At 42.1% G+C, this 16,205-nt stretch overlaps 1 protein-coding gene across 1 annotated transcript; it reads left to right on the plus strand.

The window, feature by feature from the left end:
* The first annotated feature begins 960 nt into the window (after positions 1–960).
* SPTSSA (serine palmitoyltransferase small subunit A) lies at positions 961–5,433 on the plus strand. Its single transcript, XM_065686317.1, has 2 exons — positions 961–1,146; positions 4,185–5,433. The coding sequence occupies exons 1-2, from the start codon at positions 1,044–1,046 to the stop codon at positions 4,286–4,288; spliced, it is 207 nt and encodes a 68-aa protein (XP_065542389.1). The 5' UTR covers positions 961–1,043; the 3' UTR covers positions 4,289–5,433.
* The last annotated feature ends 10,772 nt before the right edge of the window (positions 5,434–16,205 follow it).

Consider the following 16,205-nt stretch of genomic DNA (forward strand, 5'->3'; position numbering starts at 1 on the left):
TGTAGGCAGTGTCTGCAGGGTATTAATTGTGTGAATGCTGTCCTTTCTTCTTGTGCTGAAGTGAGTCTGAATAGGTAAAGTGTGTCTAAATGTCTTCTGGTTGAATTAAATCCCTTTTTGGATTCTGCCACACAAAATACTTTTTCGGTTATCTGCTGGTACCGTGGCTGTATTTTGCAGCTGTGTATGTAATGCCTGTGCCTCTTTCCTTGTTACTCATTGTACTAATGGGGCAGCTGAAGGTAGGGGTGGGGTGTCTGCAAGAACAGAATCAGGCTGCACAGTGACATAATCAGAAACATTTACTATGCGGGGTGAGTATCGATACCAGTTTCTAATCTGCGGTGTGCATGTCTGGCACATGAGGGCCTTCATGGCGACCAGTCCTGCTGCCTTCTGCTGTGCTTAGTCATGGAGCCTGAAGGTTGCGTATACCACTTTCCATCGGGCTTCCATCTCCTGCCTTCCAAACTAGAGTGCGGCCAGAGGCTGCCAACAGGCTCTCTAATCACGCAGTCCCAGGGCAGGCTCTGGGAATTTCTCCGTACCAGGCTGATCAGCATCCAGGGCAGGGCATCCCACACCCTCTGCTCTCTGGCGCAGGTGCCCTAGGGAAGCGCCAAGTTAGCGACAGTTACAGCCAACAGCTGATCTGTGGCATCCTTATTGTTCCTGCTCATAAGGGACGAGGTGAAGGTCTCATTTATCTCAGCCATGGTTTTGGGTGGGTTTTGCCCAATGAATTTTCAGCTTGCTTTCCTTGTGCTTTCCTTTCGGTGCTTCCCAGGCCATCAGTTTAGATTACCCAGGACGAGGACAGTGCTGCAGCACCGCCTCGCCTCCGCTCGGGCTCCACGGCAGCCATGTCGCCGAGCGAGGCCCGCTCTCCCGGCTCCCCGCAGTGCCGCGGTCCGGCGCAGGGCGGACGAGACCGCTGCCGCCGCGCCTCCATTTCGGGGGGCGGGTCTCGGGCTGCCCCCGCCCCGTCTCCGCTCGGCCTAGGGCCCGCCGCACGGCCGCTGGCGGGCGGGGAGAGGCGCGCCATGGCGCTGGCTTCGGCGTGGAAGCAGATGTCGTGGCTGTATTACCAGTACCTGCTGATCACCGCGCTGTACATGCTGGAGCCCTGGGAGCGCACCGTCTTCAGTATCCTTTCGCCGGCACGCCGGCGGCTGCCCTCTCCTTTCTTCCCTTCCCCTCCCCTCGAGGCCACCGGCCGGTGCGGCGGGTGCGGTGCCGGGGAAGCGGCAGGGCCGTGGCCGCGCTGAGGGCGGCTGGCCGCTGGCGGGGCTCTCCGGGGCTGGGGCTCGCGGCTCGGCGGGAGGGGAGCGGAGCGGAGCGGGGCCCGGCCGGGAAGCGGGGCCGTGCCTGGGGCAGCTGGCCTGGGGCGCCCGCAGAGGAGCGGCAGCCTCCGCCCGGCACCGGCGCTTGCCCCCTCCTAGTAGGCAGCGCTGCTCCCGGCCGCAAGCTAACGTTGGGGAGTGATCATCCCGCTGGTGCTGCTCATCCTGTCGCCGAGCACAGGTTTATATCTCGAAGTTACTTCTTTAATTTTCCTTCTCTAGGGTTATGGTAGCGCTTTCTCGCGGCTTTTGTACTGAAATCTCAAGCTTTCCGTTAAGCACTGGTGTCTTTTATTAATCCTTTGGTATTTTTGCTTGTTGGAAAGTAAACATGCACGCTGCAAAACCTTGTAAGCTTATGTTTAAGCTTATGGCGCTTTGTCACATGGCTTGTGTTAGATGAGTATTTAATCGTCCAACTGGTAAGTTTGCTTGGCTCTTTTGGAGTGGAAGAACTTGATAGATGCTTACATGAAGGCATGTGTTTAAAGACTGCTTACAGGTTGGCTTCTTTACCCACCCCTTTCAGACAGACAGTATATTCTCCCGGCTGTTGTTAAGGCATCGCAAGTATTTTTGTTTTAAATGTGGTTGTTTTGATCTTGACTTAAAATGATGTCTGATATGGATGACCCCGAGCCATCTCCAATTAATGTTGAAAGGCAAAGAGAGTAATTAACCAAAACATCAACCAAGATAAGGGTATAAGTAGTAGTGAAAAGCTGTTTTTAGTGAGATACTGGACGGTTTTGTGAAGGAGCTTGCATTTATTATATAAATGTGGTTGCTCAAGTTACAGCTGTGTGATTTAGGGGTTTTTTTACTGTGTAAAGTCAGTAGAAGTGCAGATAACTTACTCTCTTTTCTAGTATTTATAGACTGACTGTGCATGATTGTTTGGGTGGGGGATTTTACCTTCAAGTAAGTGTTCCTTGCTACCACATCTTCCTCTCTTTCTTCTGTGTCTTTGTCACCGAGGAAGCTGCATCTTTGCTTTCCCTGCAGTTATATTAGTAATGAGTTTGTTTTTTGTTGTTGTTTTTTCTCTGTGTTAGCCATGGAGCATTTTAACTTGTGCAAAGTATTTAGGTAAATTGAAGTGTGTGTGCATGTTTACTGTTATAAAACGCTCGTGTTGCAGTGAAGTAGTTGCCACTGAGCTTACAAACGTGAGTGGCACAAGTATCGCTTGCCATCCCAGGTCAGCAAAGCAGTTTTGTGTTCTCACACTGGATGCTTTCGCTGTTGGAGGGCTAGATCTGTACGAGTGCAGCGCGGATGCAGTGGCCTTGGGAACTAATGGTGTGTGGCTCTGTTGCTGTGTGCCTCATTGCTGCTCATGCTCCAGAATCAGGAGCACTGATACGGAAACAGGGATTTATGAGTTGACCTTCATTTTAGCATCTCGTATTGTATAATCTTCTGGGACTAAAAACACACCAAGCAGTTAGTATGCTCTAATAAGCACAACTAATACCTCTGCTGTGCCACAGGGAAGTCGGTCACAGAGCATGTTGCATGTGTGCTGTGGTGACTTGATTTCTCAAAGATGTGGAGCTCCTCTGGTTTCACCTATGGAAACCGAGTACTGCTGTCCAGTGTTATCATGCTTGTTAATCTCCAGTGCTTTTTATAGTGTTCCTGTCTTAAGTTTACTGAATGCAGGTAGTTGGATGAAATCAACAGGTTATTGTTAATTTCAAGTACTTTTGAATTTATGTAACCTTAAACTTTGAATGGCATAATCTTTCAGTAATCTGATGCCATAATTTCTGTAGATAAAGCTTCAGGAACCCTAAAGCTGGACAAAGGTCCAGTTGTACGTACACGTTATAAGCTGTTATCTGACTTCTCTATGTGCATTTTACAGGAGGACCCTGTTAGGCGTTCAGCTAACAAAGTAGTCATCTTAAAATTGTTTAGCTTCATGTGAAGCTTGTTTTGCAGTGTGATCTTCTAATGAGTGTCTGTTTACTTAAGCACATGACTTGAAGCCATGCTAATGCTGAGGCTTTGTGAGTGAAATAAGTTAGGTGCATGTCACAATGTTACTCATACTTTTCACTTCTCATGCGGTTTCTTTTTCCTAAATACCTCCAAACAGCACATAAATTGAGGTGCTTGCCCGTGAGGAAGGGTCTGAGTACAACATGTGGGTGGAGAAATGAACCAGATAATGTAGTGACTTAGAGCCTGGAGGACACTGGCAGCTAGGAGTGGATGTGAGGTTTCCTGACTTCATTGTGCTAACAGTACAACTTTCACACCAGATGTGCTCTGTGCATCATGAATTAAATTTATTAGGTCATTCTGTTCCAAGAAGCTGAGGTCGGTCTCTAATGCTGTGTGCTTAAAAATGAGTAGGACATGCACAAATAAAACCTCTTACTCAGTACAGCTGCTCCTATTATTGTGGTTTTTATTTGGTTTGTTGGGTTATTTTTTGCAATGGTCGACTTTTTTTCTGCTTGGCTGAATGGCGCTGGCTTTTGCAAGACTTGCTTAGCACCTAGGATGATGCATGTAAGAAGCTGTATATTCTCAGTGCCCATTTTCTGTTCTTCCATCACGCTTCCCATACTTTGGCCTGTCCTCTCGTGTCCCTGATAAGGCAGTGGATAACTTGCAAGGCATCATTCTGTAATTCAGGTCATTGCTGAAACCAGTGTTCTGTTTTTTTGGTGTTCAGGTGGTTCTTCCAGTCTTTAATTGCTAAATACAGTTGACCCCATCTGATTTAAACATGTGGTGTTGTAAGATAGTTACCAGGAAAATTTTAATGCTGTGTGATGTCTAATGCACTTTCTATTTCAAATGCTCTTTTCCTCAACTGTAATTCAGATTCCATGCTCGTTTCCATCGTTGGAATGGCACTGTACACAGGCTACGTGTTCATGCCTCAGCACATCATGGCAATATTGCACTACTTCGAAATTGTGCAGTGATGAAGAGCATATTTTCAAGAAGTAATCGGGCTTTGAAATCTGGTCTGCGAAGAAGAAGAATGAACATCTTACTTTTAACAAGACTTCTACTGATGTCAGAAAGACACAATTATGACTCTGAAGACTAGCAAACAAGATATGTAGAGCAGGGACGTGAGATGTCCCCTATGTTGTGTTCATTTCTTTTAGTTTTACAGGATAGGCCCTTGAATAGGAGTTTTGTCTACTTTAACATTGTGATTGTACTTTAATATCAGTATTTTCTTAACTTTGTGACAGTTTCAATATTGCACTGTGAAAGCTTTTCTTAATTGTAATTTTGAGTAAATCTTAATTGCCTTCTATTTTTAATCTGAAAGTCATCTTATTAAATGGGGCTTAAAGCTTTTGCTATTGTATGGTATGTATTTGCCTGGATATTTCTATTAATGCGTTTTGTAAGAAAATACATCTAGATTCATATTAGAGACATGAATATATTCGTCTAACGCTATTTACAGAAGTTAGTTTGTACGACTGAACTCAGGTGTACTGTTTGCTGTCCGAACTTTGTTCAACAGTATATTTGTGAGTATCACCTACATTTGGAATTAGCAATTGCTTCAAGTTTCTGTATGCTACCTGTTGGAGGAGGGAGGGGAGATGAGGCATTGAGGCAGGACGAAGACCGTATTCGTTATGTTTGGAGTAGTGCCGTGGTCTGGGGCTTTATCTAGTGGCGGGGAAAGTACTTTTCTTTACTGACAGAGGCCCACATATGGCTTTGGAATAGCACTTTAAATCAGCCCTGTTTTTCTAGCTACCAATTCAATTGTACTTTTACAGGATGCTTTATTATGTCCCAGTGGTTATGGTTTCTGCTAATGTTCACTCAACAGTGTAACTATGTCTGGGTTTGAAAGGGGTTTTCTATTGCTGCTAGTGTTCCAAACATGTTCTCGCTACAAATGACCAAAACATAGGGGCTTAAATGGACTTGAGTTACAACTACAGCAATAAGTAGCTGAATACTTAGCTGAAGTCCTGTCATTTTTTTAATAGGGATTTTTTTCAGTTTTGTATTCTGAAATGTAAGATGGTGGCAACTTTCCTAAGTGCAGGATTTTTTTTGTTGTTGTTTAAAAAAATAAAAGTTTAAAAGCAGAGCTTTGATGCAGAGCTTTCTTGGAGAAGTTAATGTGTTTCTGAACGCTGCTTGCTTTTTTCAGAACTTTCCAAGAAGGGATAAAAGATACTTGACCAAAGAATTGTGATGATTTTTTTTAATGGCCCGGTAATAATAGGTACTGTTATATGTTTTATGCAACGTGATTTATTGAAATCAGGAGTTATATCCAAGTTGTACAACTAAATTGTTCTATAAAGATACTGTCTTTTAGGGGTATTTAATTTTCTCAAATGCATACTTAAGAGAAAAGCGTGGGTTCCCCCCCTGTATTTAAGAACTTCATATGTATTCGATTAAAAACTCCATTATCATCTTGGGAGCTGTAAGCTTCTTAGGTGAACCCTAGCTTTACTAAAGTTGGTAGGAGTCTCCCAACTCCCAGTAAGTGCCTTCACTTATTAAATAGCTGGATATCTAAACATAGTAGGTTTTTGGGGTGGTGGCTTTTGTGTGTGTGTTTGTGTTTGGTTTTGTATGTGAGTATTTTAAGTATATATGGAGATAACGATAGGTTAGCATACTCTTTTTGAAGTAAAGCAGCATAAATTCCTGCTGTTGATGGATCAAACTGGTACTGCGATGTTTATTTCTTTTGAACTGCTACTGTGATTGATACACATCTGCTGAGAAAGGGTTTTAGTTGTATGTGGGGAAGCCCTTCTGTGTGGTGGCATTAGGAACAGTAAACATAACTTTTAATTGTGAAAGGTTTTATAGAAGGGCTTTGGTATACTGACTTATCAGCCGTCTGCTTTTTGTTGAGAGGGGAAAAAAGAGAAACCATAACCTTCAGTTGTGTTACGTTGGAGTGCGCTTGATCGATATCGTACCTGAATTCAATTTGTTAATTTCAGTGCAGCCTTTTTCAGCATTTCTGTTTTTAATTATAAACCAAGACTCTCATAGTCTTGGGCTGTTCTTTTAGATTCTGGATACTTTGTTAAAGATGGAATATTTTCATTAATAAAACACTGTGTGTTACTGGAGTTTGAATTTCTAGAAGAAAGTTTCTGCAGCGTGTCCTTTTCCTAAAGTTGACCTAGTGAAGAGATGGTTCAAGGAGGAATAATTATGAAGCAGAGTAAGTTTTCTTTTTTCAGGTAAGAGTGTTGATAGGGATTTAATTAATCATTAAATTTGAATAATAGATGAATCAAGGCTGCCAAATTGTTTTCCCACTGCAGTCTGCTTTATTGTCATGTTAGTTAGGGCATCATATCTACCATATGACAGAAATGTGAGCTTTTTCTGTGCCAACTGGAGATGGAAGGCAGCTTAAATACCATTTGGTAGAGGTAGCTGGTCAATTACTGTCTGGAGACAGTCTGGAGATGGAAACAGATCCAGGATCTGTGTATGTATGTGTGTCCTGGGTCACCAGGACACCAAATATATGTGTATACACGCAGTAAAACCAGTTTATTTCTTGTCAGAGATTATTGTCTCGTAATTAGTTTAGAGACAGGCTGTGTTACTGTTGTGTTTTGTTTTCTGGTTTCTTAACTACCCTGTGAAGGAAATCACCACAGAATCCTGAAGTGACACTTTCTTGTCAAAATTTAGCGAGAAAGCCATTTGTGCATTTGTGTTAATACTCAAATAGGTGTGAAAGGTGCGTGACATTGTAAGGATGTGTCTAATGTTATAGATGTGCACTGTGGTAGTGCAAATTGGTGTAACTGGTATGGTGTGAAGTGTTGCCCTGTTTCATTCAGATGCAGTAATGAAGTGTGCATTATAAATACTGAAGAAGTGGTATCTGCTGTTGGCTAATGACAAATAGAGTTTTTACTGAGGTGAAGAGGCAAAACTTGGAAGAGATCTGATAACATGGGGTTAGTGGGCTGTGCAAAAAGATGTGGAGACAGCAGCTACCCTCTGAAATGCTAGAGCAGCATACTCTGGACTGGGGACCCCAGTAAATGTTTTCGGTGCCAAGACTTCCTTTCACCTGCTAATTTGCCCATGGTTTCTGCAACTGCTGTTGTAGGAAAACAGTTTCTCAGTTTCTTCCGCTCTTGCTGACCTGTTATCCTGACACCAGTGTTAGTTTGGTTGGTTGTTTTGGTTTTTTAGGTCAAAATCATGAAGCTTTCTGAGTGGCTGGTGGTTTTTTCTCCATTTGGTCTGCTAGGTCAGCCTTAGACAGTAGTCATCACTGAGCACAAGAGCTGCTGTCTTCTCTGCCTTGTGTCTGCGTAACGGTGGTTTAAGCAGAAAATCTGGCATCATAGTTCAGAGCTGGATTCAACTTCCTCTCTGTGTAAAAGGGAGAGATTAAATTCTAGATCTGATCTCGATTGCAGTGTAGAATTTCAGCCGAAACCTGTCTGCTTTTTGTAACCTGTCATCACAAGATCCTCAATCCATCTAAACGGTCTTCGCGTGACTGAAGACTGAGAAATTACCAACATGCGCTCTCCCTGAGAGTTTACCTGGGTAAGAGTTGAGCAGGCCTTGATGTAAACCTGATTCAAATGCTGATCTGATTTCTAAAGCATCATTAAGGTTGAGCTTTTTCTTCACAACAGTTTTGCAATGGCAGCAGGCGTCTCTCTCAAATGTCGAAGTACTTACAGTTAAGTAAAACAGGGAATTACGTTATGCAATACTTTATCACTAAATGTTTAACACAATAGGTAGGCGGCCTTGGCTGAAAGTCAGACTGTGCCCAGGTTGTGTTGCTGCTCTGCCTCTTTGCAGTGCTCTTGTGGATTCCATGAGCCATCCAGCATGTACATGTAACAAAATTTGTCTTTTTGTTGGTGGACTTCTTGTCCTATTAAAAGAAAAAAAGTAACCAACAACCCCAAAACCAGACTAAGGCACGGGCTAGCACTTTATTTTGTAGATGGCACTGCTTATTTTGATAGTGAATAAGATGATGATATATATGTACAATTTATAAACTGCATCTGTTTATAATATGAATGTACAGAGGCATGCTTTATTTTGGAGGGAGACTTGTCGAGTGTCAGACTCCTGTTTTGTACTTACAACTGTTCCCTTTGTTTTCCTGTTGCTAAGGTTTGTAATCCCACAAGCATGTAACTGCTTGACATTTTGAAGTCTGTTACAGATTCTACTTTCTTGCGTGGAGAAGACCCTCTCTTAATGGCATTCTTCATTCTGCAGGAGTTTTTAAATGAGTTTCAGCTATATAAAATTGGGTCATTATGTAAAATCAAAGGGAAGGTGCATACAAGTGCAACTGATACCAAAGACAGACTGGTAATGAAAATTTTGTTTATGTTTGAGCAAGTGACAGGACAAACTGAGGGATGAAAACTCTTTTACAATGCCTCTGGTTTCTGTGTAACTTAAATCTTTATAAAATTGTTTTTTCTAATGTTTTGAATAATGTAGGAGTTATTTCTTTAAACAGAAAGTGTAGCTTTGTTTTCAAATCTGAAGCTGATCCCTGTGCCAAGCCCCAAAACTTACTAGACAAAAGAAAGTATTTCATATAAACATAATGGTTGCCAAGCTAAAAGAGTTGGTTTAAGAGTGGATAATACTAGCCTGGTGATACAACTGCATATTAGGCTGTGTGGTTGGAATGTGTGGACCCATGGGTTTTTATCTGGGTTGGAGAACCTTTATGCCAAAAAGGCACCTGCTAGCACTGGTAGGATGTGACAGTGATTTATATATTTATTTAGAGGTTTGGAGTGATGGTGTTTGGGATTAGAGACTAAGTAATCATCCTAAAGGCTTTACTGTTGCATCTCGTGTTACATAAACGGATGTTTTGATGAAATAAACTGATGGAAAACCCTGCAGCCTTGACACCTGTCTTAAGCCAGACAGATAATTGTGGAGCAGTAATCACTAAATTGGATATAGGACATGCCAGCTGCAGACAGATAATCATGGAGCAGTAATCACTAAATTGGATATGAGATTTGCCAGTTGCAGCTACACACCAAACGTAAGAATCTTGGAAAAGGCGGTGTGTCTGTGCAGGGAACAGCCATCCTTTGTGTTGGCGATTTTATGCCACAGCCTATTACTGGCTGAAACGTACTTTTATAGGTTAAAGGAAGACTCTCTTTTTGGTTTTTTGTTCCTATTTCTAAACCTTTAAGGGTGTGTGCTGTGTACAGTATTAATCTTGTCACAGCAGTAAGTTTCAGTAGGCTGTATTATGTTGGGGGTGTTTTAACAGTAAAAAGGTGACTGATTTCATAGATGGCTCCTCTAGTCTTTATTGCTTGAAATAAATAGCAATAAAGACTTCTAGTCTTTAGTGCTTAGAAATGAAGCATATGGTTAATAAACAGCTTACTACTATCTTCCCACAAAAAAGAAGAACAACCAAAAACCATAGTATTATATTTAATCCTGTTAAACATTATCTGGATAACCTCTTTAATAAAGAAGCCCAAGATTCATTTTACAGTTGTAGCTGGTTGCATTCTCATTAAAACTGACAGTACATGGATGTAAATCTTCATAAGCCTGCATGTTCCTGTATGAGCTCCTTGCTCTAAGATAAATCTGATGGTTGGAACTAATAGATGATCACATTTCACTAATATTCATACGATTACAACATCATGTCTGCCACCTCTGGTTTTCATTCGTGCACACATCTGCAGATGGAATTGTCTTGTCATAGCTTGCATTTTATGCTTCCTGTAATCTGAGATGGACAGTGTATCTCAGGCCCGTATTTCACAATGACAAGATGTACTATGAAGCTCCCAAAAGAATTCTTTGGGGAAAGAATCGTCTTAGCAATGATTGATCTAGATTTGCCTTTTTGATGAAGTTTGTTTGCTTGCTATCTTGGGAGAAAAAGTAAGTATGATCAGATAAGAATTTAAAGCAAAAATCCTCTGGTCAAAGTTTGTGATCCTCTCCTGCTTCTTTAATGATTAGCTCTTGTCTGCTCTTTGTTTTTCCTTCAAGCTATTCTTGCTTCGTATATTTCAAATAGCAAGAAATTGATGCCTCAGAATACATTTTACAGTGTTGCTATTTAATACATACCGGTAAGGTTACGAAATGCTGGAAGATGTCTTTGCATAATATTCTTACTGGCATAACAGGATTGTGCTATCAGATCATCTGCGGAGTTACCAAAGGCACGCTAGGTCTGATTTTGAGTACTGTCCTGGGTTCAGCTCCTTGAGAGATGGGGAGGAAGAAGGGAGGGATGTGAGTGAGTGGCTGCATGGTTCCGAGTTACTGGCTAAGCTTAAACCATGACAAGTACCTAGTTACAGGTGTCAGACTCTCGTCAGCTTATTCTTTTGCTTATGTTACTGGCTCAAAACTAACATTTGGAGAGAAAGCCCCAAGTATAAGCAAAAGGTTTCCATATGTAAGCAAGGTGCTTGTTAGTGAACTAGAAGGCTGAAGAAGAGCACACAAGAAGTGTGAAGAAGTAAGGACAGGCTGTAGAGGAGATGCGTAAAAGGATTGCTTAGACAACCAGATGGCCTTATATGATTAAATGATGACTTACTTATGTGGATGAGGGCAGTGGTGGATGTTCGTGTACCTTGACTTTAGAATGGCTTTTGACACAAGCTTCCAGAGTGTTTTCATTTGGACTGGAGGAGGTATAAGTAAAGTGAATGGACTGTTTGGTGGCTTGAACTGGCTGGACCACTGGGCTCAAATCAATTGCTCGCTGTTCATTTGTAAGGTGGCTAAGAGTGGAATACTCTGTAAGGTGATACTGGGTTTGATGTTTAGTATCTTTACTAAACATCATCTCTACTAGTATCATGACCCTGATTATTACAGCATTCCTCTATGAGGAAGGGAATCAATATGCTGAAATATAGAGCCGGGGTTCAAGATTCAGCTGACAGAAACCTCATGCAGTTTGATGAAGAGAAGTGCAGAACTCTCCACTTTGTTGAGAGAGAGCTGGGAGTTATAGTGTCATGTGCTGAATGTGAGTCAACAGTGAGTTTACAACACAAATACATCAGTCTGTTTGCATAGGAAAACATGGCCACCGGATTGAGGGAAATAATTATTCTCTTCATGCTTTTGAGGCTGTAGCTGCAATACTGTGTCTGGTTTGGGACTCTTTTGTTCCAGAAGCATGGTGAGAAACTATCCAGAAGAGGCTACAAAGATGGTTAGGAGTCAGGAACAAGTTTCTTAGAGCAGTTGTGAAACCTCTGTCCTTGAAGGTTTTCAAGACTTGGCTGGATAAAGCCATGACTAACCTGATTGGAACTACTGCTGGCAGCAGTCCTGCTTTCAGTGGGAGGTTGGACTAGGTGATCTCTAGAAATCAGTTTGAACCAGCTTTTCTATTGCTCCTGAAAGACTAATGAAGAAGGCAGGTGAAGGAGTGATACCAAAACGTTTACATGGATCATAGTAACTACTGAAGCAGTAGGCATTAGGAGAATTATACAGAACCTGAAGTATTAGGAACTTTCAGGATGACAAAGTACAGGGAATGTGTGAGATGACGATGGTGACGTGGTCCCAAGACGATCTTTACGGCAAGATTGTATTTCCCTGAGTTCTAGTATTAGCCAATAAGAAAGTTATAGTTAATGAGACTGAAAACACTAAAGAATACAGAGTGCTATTTTCTGAGCTTGAAATGAGAAAAAGAATCGGGAGGAGCATGTGCTGCAGTATTTTGAAATCTGTTTCCTATAAAACTGAACAGCTTATGAGCTGGGCAGAATTATTTACCGTCTGATGAGCTGTGTTTTCAGAACAGGTGTCTCATACACTCGCCCCATGCCTTGTTGTTAGTACATTCTTAAGGTGATCCCCCCTACCCCTGCAATGCATGTTCCAAGTTGTCTTCTGGGCTTAAACATTGATTTGTCCATATCCACAGCTGGGGGACTTTTATACTTGAAACTTAGCATGTCATAGGCATGAATGGCTGCTGTTAAGAAATCCAAATGTCTCATCTCCATTTTCAGTGAAGTATTGTTTCTGGAAGAGAACAGAGAGAAGAATCTAATTTCCACTAATTTAGTTTGAGGCTGTTCCCTGTAGAACTTGAAGATGATAGCTTATTTATGGGAGCTGGTTGCTCTTATGAAAGGCCTGAAATTGTAAACCAGAGAAAACAAGCCTGGTTTTGCAGTCAGTTTTCGTGGAGTGATTTGTTTTCCTTCCTTTTGGTTATTACAGAGTTGCTGTCGATGTTGTTTGGTGAATTCCCAAACAACGTGTGGTTAAGGACTGTTAAAAAGGAATGCTTTGTTGTCTTCAAGTCCCGGATCTTCCTCAAGAAAAGCCCCCACTTTGTAAAGAACTTTTTTCTTTGTAGGTGTCAGAAGACTAAAAAAGTGCCACTTAGTGCCTTCAGTCAGAGACTAGACCTTTATTTGATGTCCTTTTCTGGTAGTTGAAAAGGGTGGAAAGGAGCTTTTGCTCTTGTCTAAAGTAATTTTTAGCTTCTTTGGACTATAAGGGCTCTGAGATACTGACAAAATGAGGATCTTAATTTCTCTTGTCAGTATGTCTGTCTTAACTGGTACAGGACATGGATACCCTTGGTAGCTGAGGTTAACACCAACTTTACTTAGGTAGCTAAAATGCAGTAGTATGGTGACACATCTCTGGGAACCTGGCTTCCAGTCCTTGCTTTCACATCCAAATGAATTTAGGAGAGTATCAGGAAGACTGTTACATCCTTATTAGCACATGTCCAGGCTAGGTACCCCTTGATCCACCCTATGTGTTTGGACCCAGATGCTTCCAACTTTGCTTTACAGCTGAAAGACTGAATATTTCACTTTGGGAATGAGAGAGCTTTCCCACTGACAACTGATGTATCAGGGTAACTACCTGATCCCTGCAACCCCCCCAGCAATAACTTGAAACTCAGTGACTTGTTTTGAGTGACAGCACTCAAGGAATTAGAGCTTACCTCTATGGTATGGGTGAAGCTTGTGAAAATAGTCCCTGCTCTCCATTTAATTAGCCTGTTTGTCATACCAGCTTGATGTACTGGTATAACAAGCCAGAATGTCAAGTGGATTACAGACATCAAACAACTGCTATGCTTTTAAACTAGCTGTAAGTTTAAGGTCTGTAGTCAAATCAACCTTCCTGCAAAGCCATCAAGCAACAACCACCCCCCAAGAATAACCCTTTGCCGAGAATGCTGTTAGTGAGCAGAGAGTTTGCACTAGTGAAAATTGAATGCCATCCATCTGTCTGGAAGTGGCTGATTCCCCAGCTGTTCCCAGCTGTGTGCTTTTGCAAAGCTCTGTTAGAATTACAGATTCATTTTGGGAACTGCTAGCACAGCAAAAAGCAGTGCCTGGCCTTGAAAAGAAGGCCATCTTTGTGATCAGTGGGTCATCTCCAGTTTTGGGAGCCAAAAGATCTGGTTGTTCTTGTCCTTCCATGCCTTTTCAAGATGCTTTTTGCATGCATCATATGCTTGTACAAATAAAGGAACAAACTAGGCAATCTGTTTGCGGGGTGGGGCTGTTACCCTTCCGATTATGAAGATTTTCCTCATTTCTAACCACGGTTCTGCTCCCATCTAGGCCTGTTGCTACCTGTCCTGTCCACCGTGTGCCAAAATGACTGATTGTTCCTTTTCTCTTTGCAGCAGGCTTTTAGATACTTCAAGGCTGGAGGGATGAGGCAGGGAATTAACAATCTCCTATAAGCTAAGGTGCCTCAGATCTTTTCTGAAACTGGATGTTATCTCATCTGAGGCCTTATTAGTGCCAAGTAAAGTGGAAAAATTGTATCCTGAAAGACACATGCAATAATCCGGTTCATACATCCCTGTCTGATGTTTGCCTTTTCACAGTGGAGTTATATTGGCTTGCCTTCCACTTGATATCTATTGCTTTCCCATCCTCTTAGGGCTGTTACCTCACCAGACATTTTCTGTCCCAAGGTCATTCAGTTGGATGTTGCTATGAAAATTTAATGCTTGATGTAAGCTCCTCCTCCATTTGTCCCCTTTTCCCAAGTGCTTCTCCAGTTTGTTTATTTTGAATTCTGTTTGCCATGCAGTATACTTGCAGTTCTCCCTGCTTTCTCATGTGCAGGTTTAATAAGGTTTATTCCACTGTCCAAATTCTGAGTGAAAACACTGAATGTAGTTGGAAATGGTGCAGTTATCCACCTCAATGCGTCTTTCCTTTTTGACAGGGAACTGTGGGTAATTACCCCTTAGGAGCAGTGTCTGATGACTTTTGCAGCCATCCTATGGTGGTTTGATCTAATTTTTGTTTCTGCACCTTGCTTACAAGATTGTCATATTAGGTGACATCAGAGGCCTTTACTGAAATCGAGTTTTGACATCGATTGCTTCTTCCCTGTCCGCAGGCCAGTTGTTCTGTTGCGAAAGGAAATCGGATTGGTGTGGTGTGATTCATTCCCTAGCATTCCTCTGCTTTAGTACCCTTGGTGGGTTTGCAGATGGTATGCTTGATTCTAGTAAATATTCTGGTAATTCAACATAACAGGTTTTTAATTTCCAACTCCTCTTTTTCCTCCATTGGTTAGAGGTGCAGTAGATTTTCTGTCTGCCAGAAATTGCCTGTGAGTTCTCCAATATGACCATCAACACCTCTGGGATTAATTCCTCTGGTTGTTGTTGGTTGGTTGGTTGGGGTTTTTTAATTATTCTAGAACAAAGAACATTATATGAACAAATATGCAAAGGATGGCCAAGTTGTCACAACATATTCTTCTTATTGGGGCTTTTGGGTTAAAAATTGTCTTGGACTTGTGCCATTTTTGGATATTTTTCTTTTCCGAATTCCTATTCTGAATTTCCTGTTTTTCTAGTTGCTGAAGAATTTGTGTTAATGTCCCTTTCTAGTTAACATCTCACTTTATCTTGCCATTCCTGATTTTGCCCCTAGGCACTCCTGCCATTCTCTGTTTTATACTCATCTTTAGTAATGTGACCTAGATTGTTTTCTGTACACTTCTCTGTTTTTATCTGAGGTCGATGAAGAGCTTTTTGTGATTAACTCCTGATGTCGTCCAGACCTCGCAGCATTCTCAAAGGAAAAGGCAGAATGTTTTATTCTCTTTATCTTACCTGTCCTTCCAGAAGAAATACTGCCCGTTCACATGTGTGTGATAGGGAAAAGCTGGTGGCCTGTGGATGAGTACCTCCTTGCTCCTCTCCTGTATGCAACATTGACTTATACAAAGGGATGGGAGGAGTAGATGTAGAAGGGAAGAGGTGCAGATCAGTTATTAAGAAAGTGAGGACATGTGTCATAAGGCCACTGAATATGTAGCAAAGAAGAGCATGTGGCCTAATCAATTACAAATCTTGATCATTTCTGGCTGCCAGCCCTGCAGCTGCTGGTTGGCTGATTGGCACCCTTCTCCCCACCCCAGGGATGCGTCTTAGGCATCTTAGCAAATGTATGCAATGTCTGAAGAGGAATAAAGAGTGACTGTGAAGTATGCTTGGGAAGAGATAGTAGTACCCACCCCACCTCCAGAAAATACTTTTCTTTCCCAAAATGTTGTCCTTCCTGGCAGCTGTAAGAAGTGTGCAGCATTTGTGGTTGGTGAAGCTGGGAGAGGGCAGAGCTAAGGTTGAAGGCTTCAGAGGCTGGATGTGTTCTTTGTGGAGCAGGGGAGAACTGGAGATAGAAAGTGGTGGTGAAAGATAAGGAGGGCTGGCTGCAAGGAGGGCAGCAGGGCATGCTGATCGAAACCCTGAGCTAAACACATTCTCTGTAGGGCTCATCCTCAACCTGAATAAATGAGGCAGTTCAGTGTTATTTAATGCAAGCGTATCTATCCAAGGCTACC

Source organism: Lathamus discolor, chromosome 6 (genome assembly GCF_037157495.1).
Source record: "Lathamus discolor isolate bLatDis1 chromosome 6, bLatDis1.hap1, whole genome shotgun sequence".
NCBI classification, from domain to species: Eukaryota; Metazoa; Chordata; class Aves; order Psittaciformes; family Psittacidae; genus Lathamus; species Lathamus discolor.